This window comes from Palaemon carinicauda, chromosome 17 (assembly GCF_036898095.1).
Source record: "Palaemon carinicauda isolate YSFRI2023 chromosome 17, ASM3689809v2, whole genome shotgun sequence".
NCBI lineage: Eukaryota > Metazoa > Arthropoda > Malacostraca > Decapoda > Palaemonidae > Palaemon > Palaemon carinicauda.
In genome coordinates this window covers 61,038,878-61,051,863 of record NC_090741.1, presented here as the reverse complement: position 1 = coordinate 61,051,863, position 12,986 = coordinate 61,038,878, and the positions used below count along the sequence as shown (strand labels likewise).

The window sequence follows — 12,986 nt, the reverse complement described above, 5'->3', positions numbered from 1 at the left end:
TCGAGAGGAGGAAAGTACCCTTGATCTTCCTGTAGCTTCCTTGAACCAAACCTCGGGCCATAACCGAGGAGGGAAAGAACCTGGTAAGCTCCCAGAGGAAGAGGTAAGCAGTCACCCCTTGTCCGATGGAGAAATCTTCAACGGAAAGCCCCCCCGCCAAAAATCCTTCCAGGGCGGGAGAAGGAGAGAGTACTCGTGCAGGAGAGGGGACCCTCGAGACCGACCTCTTGGGAACCAACTTCGCTCTGGGGGAAGTCACCACGAAGTCCACTCCTCTCTTTCTCTTCAGCGTAGGAGAGACAGCCGCTGGTTTGTTACCCTGGCCGATGAGTGCTGGTTTCATAACCCTCATTAACGCCCGTGCCAGCGGATCAAACCATGTCTGCTGCTCCAAGGACACAGAGTCCGAAATCCTCGCTAAGGTGAAAGGGATCGGGCGATCCTTTGGAGAGGACACGACGGTTCCTGCCTGAAAAGAAGGTGGGAAGAATGCTGTACTGACCTGTCTTCGTCCTGCACTACCAACTTGTGCTTGGATGGAGGTGATCCCGAGTGCCGCCTAGGAACACGCGTCCCTGCTGCTACCACCGGCTGTGGAATTCGCCGCGAACTATGGTCGCGCGAGGGCGAACGGTCGTGCAAAGGCGAATGGTCGCGCGGGCGCACAGGCGAGCGATCGCGCGGGCGCGCAGGCGAGCGATCTCGCGGGCGCGCAGGCGAGCGATCGCGCGGGCGCGCAGGCGAGCGATCGCGCGGGCGCGCAGGCGAGCGATCGCGCGGGCGCGCAGGCGAGCGATCGCGCGGGCGCGCAGGCGAGCGATCGCGCGGGCGCGCAGGCGAATGGGCGTGACGGCGAGGGATCGTGCTGCCGCGTAGGTGAAGAAGATCGCTGGCGGTAAGCGATGGCGAGCAGCATGTGTAGGTGAATGATCGCGTGAAAGGGTGCGATGGTGATCAGCATCCGCAAGAGGGCGAGCGTTCAGGGTTGTGCGATGAGGAGCAGCATGCGTAAGCGGGCAATCGTGCAGGGTTGTGCGATGGCGAGCAGCATGCGCAGGTGAATGATCGCGTGAAAGGGTGCGATGGTGATCAGCATCTGCAGGAGGGCGATCGTTCAGGGTGGTGCGATGAGGAGCAGCATGCGTAAGCGGGCAATCGTTCAGGGTTGTGCGATGGAGAGCAGCATGCGTAGGTGAATGATCGCGTGAAAGGGTGCGATGGTGATCAGCATCCGCAAGAGGGCGATCGTTCAGGGTTGTGCGATGAGGAGCAGCATGCGTAAGCGGGCAATCGTTCAGGGTTGTGCGATGGCGAGCAGCATGCGCAGGTGAATGATCGCGTGAAAGGGTGCGATGGTGATCAGCATCTGCAGGAGGGCGATCGTTCAGGGTGGTGCGATGAGGAGCAGCATGCGTAAGCGGGCAATCGTTCAGGGTTGTGCGATGGCGGTCAGCATCCGCAGTTGAGGGTCGCGCGATGGCGATCAGCATCTGCAGTTGAGGGTCGCGCGATGGCGATCAGCATCCGCAGTTGAGGGTCGCGCGATGGCGATCAGCATCTGCAGTTGAGGGTCGCGCGATGGCGATCAGCAACTGCAGTTGAGGGTCGCGCGATGGCGATCAGCATCCGCAGTTGAGCTAGTAGCTGGCGAACCATGTTCCTTCAGAAGTGTTGGAGAACGTTGGCGTGCCAGCTGTAACACACGTGGGCGATCCGGAGATCGCTGACGAGCCGACGATCGCTGGCGAGCTGATGATCGCTGGCGAGCTGATGATCGCTGACGAGCTGATGATCGCTGACGAGCTGATGATCGCTGACGAGCAGAAGGCTACGCGTGGAAGCCTGCACAAAGAAGAGTCCTTGACCCCGACCTGAACCGAAGTTCTAGATCGCGAGGGCGAACGTGGGCGCACAGGGCACGTAACAGGAACCGCAGGGAAGATCTTGAAAGCGCTGACGAACAGGAGAGCGCTGACGAACAGGAGAGCGCTGACGAACAGAAGGGCGCGCAGGGAAACCCTGACACGCAAGGGAAGAACCCCCGTGGGGGCAACCCTTTGCCCCGAAGGGATCGTTGTCCGCCGGGAGACTGATGTCCGTCGGAAGACCGCTGTCCGTCGGGAAGACCGTTGTCCGTCGGGAAGACCGTTGTCCGTCGGAAGACGAGATTAGACTGCTGTCCATCTGCACCAAGACGGAAGATCGAGAAAAAGAAGTTGTAGGCTGCAAACGGAGATTCAAAAAGGCGCCTCAAGCACCCTTATAGGGAGATGAGAGGCCCTTACGACGAGGCGGACGGAGGGCCTTACGGCGAGGGAGGCCAACAGCAACAGCAACAGAAGAAACCTCCGAAGAGGAGTCTCTATGAGTGTACTCTCTCGCGAACGAAAGAGAAACACTTCGTGGAAGAGACTGGTCAGCCAGTGACCTAAAAGGGGCAATCCTCCGAAGAGGAGCTCCTGCAGTTGCCCAGCTCCTTGAGCGAAACTGCAGGTGCGACCGCTCAGCACCAAGAGCATAGTCGCACGAAAAAAAGGCAAGAGAAGAACCCCCCAAAAGAGGAAAAGCTCAAGCCTGGACAGGAAAAAACTTCCCTCGGAAGGAAAGTTATCCGCCCAAGGAGGCAAGCCTCCTGACTGTTCTAAAATGAACTGGAGAGCTGTCCGTCGACACGGGAGTACTACCAGTAGAAGGAGACACGCCCCTGACGACAATACAAGGGGGGAGGCAGCAACAGCCGAATCCCCAGGACTCAACCAGACAGCTCACACCGTTGCTATATTACAGAAACGAACTAGATCGGTAACTGTAAAAAAATAAAACAAATAATATTAGTACACATTCATTCCCCCGGGAAGGCTCCGAAGAGGAATCCCGAGGAAAAGGAACAAGAATTACACAACAGGCACGTGCCCTCACAACCACTTACACTCGCGGAAGGAGAGCTGTAACCAAAACAGAATTATAACAATTATAATTATGTAACTATGTAATTATGTAATTTAAAAATGAATGAACACTAAAGAAAAAACGAAAACCCCGAAAGGAATCGTTCTACAAGCTGAAAAATAAACTACAATTAGATTCATAAACTAATTGAGACAAAATGTACGGCGTAGCAACCCCACCCACACGGGAAGGAAGCTACAAGGGAGTAGTAAAACATAGTAAAAGGGTGAACGACCTCAAGAGAGAGAGAGAGAGAAAGACCGAAGTCAAACTCGATCGCAACCCATAAAATTAGGCCGTGGTGGCCTAACTGCCGAGGCCTCCACGTAGATATCGTACACTACACACACACATCTGAAAAGGAAACTTACTTATTTCTATACTCAAATATATATACAAACATGAAAACATGTTTACATATATATTGAGTAAAAGAAAAGTAAGCGATTAAGTAAAGACAAAACAGACAATGGCTGCCAAGCGAGGACCAAGACAGAGACGTCTGTCACAGTCCGAGCCAAAAGTGAAAGTGAGTATTCACCTGTGTGTGAGGGGGAGGAGGGGTAGCTAGCTACCACTCCCCTACCCCCCCGCTAACTAGCGCGGGGGTAATACACCCTCGTTAAATTCTAATGGCTCGCCATTTCAGCTACGCTAAAAGTAATAACCCTTTGTAAATAGCGTGGTTTGTATTTCGGTTACGGAACAAAATATAAATTTGTCAAGCCTTTCTCTATACCCACCAGGAGAGGACCCAATTAACATTTTCACATATTTATCAAAATTAGTTTGTTATTTTCATGTAATTCTACTTAGAAAACAAACAGATAAAACAGAACCATAAAAGAACCACTTGAGAAATACTGTATATCATCTTTATCATAAACATTTCTAATTAGCACTTCCCTTAATGGAGTTTGTCATGAAATACATTCCTAACCAACACTTCCCTTTATGGGGTTTGTCATGGAATTAATTCTCTCTCTCTCTCTCTCTCTCTCTCTCTCTCTCTCTCTCTCTCTCTCTCTCTCTCTCTCTCTCTCTCTCTGTGTGAATTATATTTGGGTTTATTCTCACCGATTCCCCTTTATCCAAGACTTACTGCAGCTTCAAACAGATTTTTATCCTGACAAAGCCATATCTACAATACATACAGTACAATGATATAGCAATTATGGTACCAATTTCAGGATCATCGAGATAAGCGTTTGGCAAACAATCAATAAATCTCACCTTGTGGCTGCTGAGGTCTGGAATTAACCAAGTTACCAATGCCCAGTGGAGGAATGACGCGAGTAGGAGAAACTTTGAGATGGCCAACCTTATTCACCAACTGGGCCTCACCTGAGCATAAGAAAATCAAGATTTTCCAAAAGTTTAATAAAATCATTTATGAGGAGTCAACTGGTGAACAGCAAAGAGAACATTATCCTAAACATAGCATAATAAGGGAATTAGAATATTTCTTCATAATAGAGATGTCTCCAAAAACGTTGAAAGACTAAAGCAATGCTTTGCCTATGTGTAAACATATAAAGATGAATCTACAGTAATGAGAAGACAAATAAACATCAATTCTGCACTTACTGGTTTCTGATGTCTCTCCTGTAGACTGAGCTTTCAACACCTCTGCACGAGTCAGAGCCTGCTCTGCTAGATTTCGTAATTTTTCTGCTATGGATGCGTTCTTTACACTCTTACTCTGAACAAGAGGGAGTGACAGTGAGAGAGGGATGAAATTAGGGTGTACTATATCTCCCTTCATAATAATAATAGTAATAATTGTACTATGGCCATCAAATAAAAATATACTTCATATGTATACAGTCATGTTATAATAACAATGATCTCGGCTGAAACTATTTTTTACTTCTAACTACAATAAGTAGCGATAAGTTATCTACCATGAAATACTGAACCCTCTATAATGACTATCACGTAGAGCAAATTCTTCCCTCTGATTACCTGGTCTCTTATGAAAACATCACTATTCTTTCTGTGTAATAGTCTTATGCCAGCTAGTGTCTATTAAAAATACAATGCTCTATGTTACACACTGTTATAAGAGCATAATTTTTCATTTGTTTAGAATTCTTTGACAAGGAGCCTACCATGCATCCAGTAATATAATGAAGTTCCCTTTTGCTTAAGAAGGAATATAAACTAACAGCTGGATTTTCACCTATTACACCTTGGATATTCTCCCCATTCCTAAATGAAAAGGTTGAGATTTGCAATGAGATTGTTGGTTTTCTCAGTTACACATCAGGAAAATTAAATGTACAATTACAAGGTGTATTTAGCACAATATTAGTCCCCAGTCTGAAATGACATCTTGGCTATACAGGGTGGCGATATCTCGGTGGGATTAGCAACGGATTGTAATACGAGGGTCCATAGTTTGAGCCTTGCTCCTTTCTTGATAGATTTCACAGGCAAAGACGACTTTATTGTCCCTTTAGCCTCTTGATCAGAGGGGGTCTGGGAGGGGCCACAAGTCTAACTCTTGAGTCTTTGCTTGGGTGGAGATGGTATTCTAACACTCATTTTATATGTATTTATTTGGTCTCTAGATCAATGTGCAACAAAACAAAGTCCTGCGCCTTGCCTCCGCCATTAATGAAAAGCTATTAACATTTCAAAAGGAAAATATGACTGATGTAATAAAGACAATTTAGTAATAGATAATTACCACTTCAAGGCATAACTGCACTGCCGAAGAATACAACTCAATTGCCTCTTCAGCATTACCGGCTTCATCTTCTTCAAGACCTTCAAGAAGGAGAAAGTTTGCTCGACCCAGTTCACTCTGACCACCTTCCATTGCTTGAGTTGTTGAACATAATTTCTGATCTGAAAACACATTACAATGTTGCAAATGAACAGTGACAAAGGCATCTATTTGTAAGATGAAAAAAGGTATTCTTAAAACCTTGTAATGAAATTATCAAAGTCCTCAAAATTTGACCAGTAAAATGTAAATAACCTGACTGAATGATTTCCCAACTACAATACAGTTACTGGTAAAAAAGTCCCTAAAATTACTACTGATTTTTTATACAATTTTCGTTATGAAATTATGTTTATACAGATAACTAGTTCAGACTGAAAAGTAATCTAAGAAATATATTTACATATTGTAAATAAAAAAGCACTTTGAGAGTGCAGACCTCCGCCACAGCAGCTTATTTCTCAAAATCAGCTTGTCTTTCCCAGAATCAATTTCGATCACCCTTTTGCTCGACCTTGATCTGGGACTTTCATAATTGGATCACTTCCAAGTTTCAGCATAACAATTAATCCCTGAAAATTTCCCTACTCTATGAGTAAAATTGTGGCCAGGAAGTTGTTCAAAAACAAACAGACAAACAAACAAACAGGAGCAAAAACATAACCTCCTCCCAACTCGGTTGATGGACGTAATAAAACACTTCAATGCTAATATAAGTATACAGTATATATATTGGAAATACATACCCATTAAAAATTTCATGAAATAATCTTCTATGTGAATAACATATAGGGTAAAAACTAAAGCAAAATCAAAGTCAAAACAAACATATCACTTGAAAACTTTCTGACCAAACAATGAGGGAATTAATTCAGCAAGAAAAACTCATGTACAAGTTTTCATAAAATTACAACGCCTCTTCTTTTATTCTGGCTCTATCAAATTGAGTAACAATATGCGTGAAACTAAAGGTTTTTGCAGAACCAACTACAGTAATAACACTCTTTTGAACCAAAGACCGTAACAAAACCATCACAGCGCGGCTACTACGGTTTTATTTTTTTCCATCTAACATTGCAAATCATATTGAATATGTATGCAAGTCTTAGGTACAGTACCACCACAGGACCAATTCACTTTATGCGCCTCTTATTCAACAACAAACAATAAATGCAGCCATTTCTAGTCCACTGCTGAGCAAAGGCCTCAGACATGTCAATTCATGTCTAGGGGCACTTTTAATTTCATCACCACACTGGCCAGTGCAGAATGTGATGGTGGGAGATTTTCATTTGATTGATCTCAGCAAACCAACCTAGAATGGGTAGCCCTGACTAGTAGAGCTTTGCTGATAATGGCAATACGCATACCCCTTCACCACGTCAAGGTATCTCCACTCTGAAAGAGGCCTTTTATTCACATTCTCTGAAACCAGGGATATCCAACCTGCGGCCCGCGGTCAGTGTTTGGATGCGGCTCACTATCGACTCATTAAAAAAAAAAAATTTTTAGCAAATTTATCATGTAGTGAGCTAGAGAGTCTTCATTTAATTTAATTAAAATACTTTATATTTAATAAATAAAATAATAAACAAAAACAATTTAAACAACAATATGGTTAAGATGAAATTTACAACTGAGCATGCATTCTAAGTTCATAATAATGTCAGTTGCTTGGTTCTGTGATGATGCTTAGCTAGGACTGCGAACTTAGATTATTTAAAATCTATAAATAGATTATTTTCACTTCATTTACATTTTCAAAATTGCCATTTAGATTATAGATAATTTTTGAGAATTTCTCAGATTATTTCTTACTATATTGACATAACATTATATCATGATTGCCTCGTAGCCTACATAGAGACACACAATTCATCATAAGTATCGTGACAACACCATATGTGTTATGAACATAAAATTATCTTGTATAAAACTTGTACTGTTTGGTTCCTAATTGTTCAATTCTCGTCTAGTCTACGTGACTACCGCGGCTCCGCCAGTCACAGCGTATAGTTTATTTAGCACTACAGGAATACAGACTTCTGTAAACGATGAAAAATATACTAGATTGTGTGAAGATTTGCTTGGAGCGTTTACAGCTAGATTTTCTGATTTTAAAAAGATTGAAATTGAGTTAAAACTATCTAATGATCCATTTTCATTTCAATATGATAAAAGCACCAGTTGAGAACCAACTTGAACTGATTGAGCTGCAAAGTCCGGAAGGTTTAAAAACTTTCCATAGAGAGCACACACTTCCTTTATTTTATAAGAAATTGCATTCTCTCAATAAATCCAATCAAATTACAAATTTATCCAGAAAATTATTATTTATTTGGGAAGTACATACTCTTGCGAGCAGTTTTTTTTTTCCAGCATGAAAAACATTAAAACTGCAGAAAGAAATACTGTAGGTCATGGGTGGCCAACCTATGGCGCATGCGCCAACAGTGGCGCATTACACGATTACAAGTGGCGCACTATACCCCAGAGATAATAAAAGAAAACAAAAAAACATGCCTGCTCTTAAAATGTTATTTTCATTAGTAAAATAAATTTTTGAATATACTTACCCGATGATCATGTAGCTGTCAACTCTGTTGCCCGACAGAAATCTACGGTCGGGATACGCCAGCGATCGCTACCCAGGTGGGGGTGTACTCAACAGCGCCATCTGTGAGCAGGTACTCAAGTACTTCTTGTCAACAAGAACTCAATTTTCTCCTCGGTCCACTGGTTCTCTATGGGGAGGAAGGGCGAGTTCTTTAATTCATGATCATCGGGTAAGTATATTCAAAAATTTATTTTACTAATGAAAATAACATTTTTCAATATTAATCTTACCCGATGATCATGTAGCTGATTCACACCCAGGGTGGTGGGTGGAGACCAGCATACATGTTAACAAAGAAGCTAAGTATCCCGTATTTCATTTTATTAGTTATTCAAAATAACAAACATAAAATAAATAAGTACCTGGTAAGGAAGTCGACTTGAACCATTACTCTGCCTTTTTTAAGTACGTCTTCCTTACTGAGCCTAGCGGTCCTCTTAGGATGCTGAACGACTCCTAGGTGCTGAAGTATAAAGGGCTGCAACCCATACTAAAGGACCTCATCACAACCTCTAATCTAGGCGCTTCTCAAGAAAGAATTTGACCACCCGCCAAATCAACCAGGATGCGGAAGGCTTCTTAGCCTTCCGGACAACCCAGAAATATTTCAAGAGAAAGATTAAAAAGGTTCTGGAATTAGGGAATTGTAGTGGTGGAGCCCCCACCACTACTGCACTCGTTGCTACGAATGGTCCCAGAGTGTAGCAGTTCTCGTAAAGAGACTGGACATTCTTAAGATAAAAGACGCGAACACTGACTTGCTTTTCCAATAGGTTGCGTCGATTATACTTTGCAGAGATCTATTTTGTTTAAAGGCCACGGAAGTTGCGACAGCTCTAACTTCGTGTGTCCTTACCTTCAGAAAAGCTTGGTCTTCCTCATTCAGATGGGAATGAGCTTCTCGTATAAACAGTCTGATAAAATAGGATAAAAAATTCTTTGACATAGGCAAAGATGGTTTCTTAACTGAACACCATAAAGCTTCAGACGGGCCTCGTAAAGGTTTTTTTAAAAAGAACTTAAGAGCTCTTACAGGACATAAGACTCTTTCTAGTTCATTACCAACCATATGATAAGTTTGGAGTATCGAACGATATTGGCCAAGGCCGAGAAGGCAGCTCGTGTTTGGCTAGAAAACCAAGTTGTAGAACATGTAGCCGTTTCGGATGAGAATCCGATGTTCTTGCTGAAGGCATGAATCTCACTGACTCTTTTAGCTGTGGTTAAGCATATCAGGAAAAGAGTCTTAAAGGTGAGATCTTTCAGGGAGGCTGATTAAAGTGGTTCGAACCTGTCTAACATAAGGAATCTTAGAACCACGTCTAAATTCCAACCAGGTGTAACCAAACGACGCTCCTTCGTGGTCTCAAAAGACTTAAGGAGGTCCTGTAGATCTTTATTGTTGAAAAGATCTAAGCCTCTGTGACGGAAGACTGATGCCAACATGCTTCTGTAACCCTTGAAAGTGGGAGCTGAAAGAGATCGCTCTTTTCTCAGATATAAGAGGAAGTCAGCTATTTGAGTTACAGAGGTACTGGTCGAGGATACGGATACTGACTTGCACCAGTTTAGGAAGATATCCCACTTCGATTGGTAGACTCTAAGGGTGGATGTTCTCCTTGCTCTAACAATCTCTCTGGTTGCCTCCTTCGAAAAACCTCTAGTTCTCGAGAGTTTTTCGATACTCTGAAGGCAGTGAGACGAAGAGCGTGGAGGCCTTGGAGTACCTTCTTACGCTAGGCAGATGTAGCAGGTCCACCTTTAGGGGAAGAGTTCTGGGAACGTCTACTAGCCATCGAAGTACCTCGGTAAGTTATTCTCTCGCGTGTTAACTTTGTCCCATCGTGAGAGGCGAACTTCTGCAGTACCTTGTTGACAATCTAGAACGGAGGGAATGCATATAGATCTAGATGATACTAATCTAGTAGAAAGGCATCTAAAAGAACCACTGCTGGGTCCGGGATAGGTGAGCAAAGTATTGAGAGCCTCTTGGACATCGAGGTTGCGAAGAGATCTATGGTTGGATGGCCCCAGGTGACCCAAAGTCTCTTGCATACATCTCTGTGGAGGGTCCAATATGTTGCAATTATTGTCCCTTCCTACTGAGACAAACTGCTAAGACATTCAAGTTGCCTTGGAAGAAATTTGTTACTAGTGAAAAGTCTAGACCTGTTGAACAGGAGAGGAGGTCACTAGCGAACTCGCACCATGTCAGAGAGTAGGTCCCTCCTTGCTAGGAGATGAACATCAAAGCAGGGAGTTGTCCGTGTTGACCTCCATGACTTCGTCTTGAAGGAGAGACCTGAAGCTTTTCCAGGTCAGACTTACTGCCAGAAGCTTCTTGCAGTTAAAATGCATTGTCCTTTGACGCGAGTTCCATAATCCCGAGCATTCCCTACCGCCTAAGATCGCACCCCAGCCTACGTCCGATGCGTCTGAGAAGAGAACGTGGTTGGGAGTCTGAACAGTCAGGGGAAGACCTTATAAAAGGTTGATAAAGTCCTTTCCTCAGGTTAGACCAGACTTATCTTCCGGAAACCGGGATCGAGACCGCTTCTAGCGTCTTGTCCTTTTCCAGTGGAGAGCTAGAAGAAACCGAAGAGGACGGAGGTGTAGTCTTCCAAGTGACACCAAATGCACCACGGATGACAGTGTCCTAACCAGACTCATCCACAGCCTGACAGGGCTGTATTCCTTCTTCAGCATCTTCTGGATGGATAGCAGGGCTGGGGATTGATCTTCTTGTTCAGCCATGTCCTCATCAGAAGGTTCCTCATCCGAAACTGATGAGGAAACGGCAACGGAGTGGGCAACGTCTGACTCGCTGAATCCGGTCGCACTGGTGGATGCGTGACGGAGCCGGACACAAGATCATGGTACTGCTGCACAGTCTGTGAACTGTCAACCATGGGGAAGCGAGGAAGAACAGAGACAACCCGAAACTGTCTAGACTGTCTGGGTAGTACAGACAACCCCTTATCGGGTTGCTGAGGTTGCCGCACTGCGTCACAACAAGACACCTCTGCTGGTTGTTGAACGTCTTCCCAGTGACACACTGAACGTCCACAACCACCTCCGAGAGTAGCATAACATCAACGTGCAACTGTCAACCCACACTGGGTCGCACCGGTGGAGGAACCATCTCAACTGGCGGACGTGAGTAGGATACCTCAGCGTCCGTAAAAAATCCTCTATCAAGGACTAAGCTTGTACTGCATGTCTTGCAACCAAGCCCAAGGTCTATGGGAGCAGGTGTGGCAACAGACGGGGTTAGCGACTGAAGCGGAACCATTTACCCTCCCTGGAAGCATGTTATGCTTAAATAAAAGTCCATAGGAGGCTAAGCAGCTTAAGGCTCCTCTCCAAATGACAGAGTCCTCAAGGGAATATCAGAAGGAGGGAGAACAGCACTTTCTCATCTACAGGAACCATATCCGAGAAAAGCTAAGTTCTCTCAGTGAGGGTTTCACTGGTGCAAAAGCAGCAGACCAGAAGGCAACGTTATGAAACTGCTTGACAGTCTGTGATGTCAAAAACTGAACTGTCAACCACAACAGGAGCATGAGGACATACAGCACTGGTGTATAAGTAGCAGACCAGAAGGCAACGTCATGTAACTGCATGACAGTTTGTGAGTTGGCAACCACTTGTGTGGGGAAGCCTCAACTCCTGCCTGACTAGTTTGCTGCTGGCGAGTGGCGGTAACCACAGTGTGTTGCAGAGGCTGACACACCGTGTCAAAACACGGCAGCTTGTGGTAGCTCCCGCACGGCAACGGAGTGCTCTGTGTGTGGGAGTCATCATACATCTGGCCGGGTTGACTGTGCATGGGAGGAGGAGCTCTCACAACAAGAGTGTGAGAGCAGGAAGCCATGCCGGGCGCACAACCGTGGGAGGTGTAGGCCCACGGGTGCATCGTCAACCTTCTCCGCAGTCGGAGAGTGGGAGCTGGCAACAACAAAAGCAGAGTGCTGGTGCGTGGGAGGGGCTGCGGTGGGTTGAGGAGCATGCGGTATGGTATGCAGAGCATGCTGTAAGGTATGCAGAGCATGCTGTAAGGTATGCAGAGCATGCTGTAAGGTATGCAGAGCATGCTGTAAGGTATGCAGAGCATGCTGTAAGGTATGCAGAGCATGCTGTAAGGTATGCAGAGCATGCTGCATGGGCTGCGGAGAATGCCGCATAGTGCTGGAACCCGGCAGCTCTACAGAACCTTCCCACTGCTGATGCGGTAGCTCACGCATGTTAGCAGATGGTGCAGCAAGAACATGCGTCTGGCAGGGTGGACTGCGCATCGGTGGTGGAGCTCTCACAGGTGGAGGGTGGGAGCAGGCAGCCGCAGTATCTGCTGAGCGCACAACCTCGGCGGGTTGTAGGTTAACAGGCTGCATTGTCAACCTTCCAGCATGATACTCCTGCATGAAGGAGCAAGCTGAGACTGTATAGTCTGCAGCATGGACCACAAGGGTCTATGAAAGACAACAACAAACGGAGCTACTGTCCGTTGTGACTGAGGGTCTAAAACAGCTGGTGCGGCAACAGACGGAGTTACTGCCTGTTGCGGTACCACCTAGCCTCTCTTAGGAGGTGTGCAGTTGTCGTACTGCAGCGAGTCCGAACTAACCCAGTGGCTACACCTAGGCCGTTGGACTTGCGCGGAAGGGACCGACTTGCACTTAAAAGCTGCAA

At 45.5% G+C, this 12,986-nt stretch overlaps 2 protein-coding genes and 1 pseudogene across 2 annotated transcripts in view; 2 read left to right on the top strand and 1 right to left on the bottom strand.

Annotated features, from left to right (window-relative positions):
* Positions 1-12,986, top strand: part of LOC137656812 (mitochondrial thiamine pyrophosphate carrier-like) — a 615,169-nt gene that overhangs the window by 200,596 nt on the left and 401,587 nt on the right.
* LOC137656101 (uncharacterized) overlaps positions 1-12,986 on the top strand; it is a 505,345-nt pseudogene that overhangs the window by 137,259 nt on the left and 355,100 nt on the right.
* The window catches only part of LOC137656809 (calpain-7-like), a 95,910-nt gene that overhangs the window by 59,752 nt on the left and 23,172 nt on the right, over positions 1-12,986 (bottom strand). The window contains exons 3-5 of the mRNA XM_068391120.1: positions 5,642-5,802; positions 4,537-4,651; positions 4,183-4,293 (exon numbers count right to left, since the gene is read on the bottom strand). Of these exons, the coding sequence (XP_068247221.1) occupies positions 4,183-4,293; positions 4,537-4,651; positions 5,642-5,802 (387 nt within the window). The remainder of the gene's footprint in view (positions 1-4,182; positions 4,294-4,536; positions 4,652-5,641; positions 5,803-12,986) is intronic.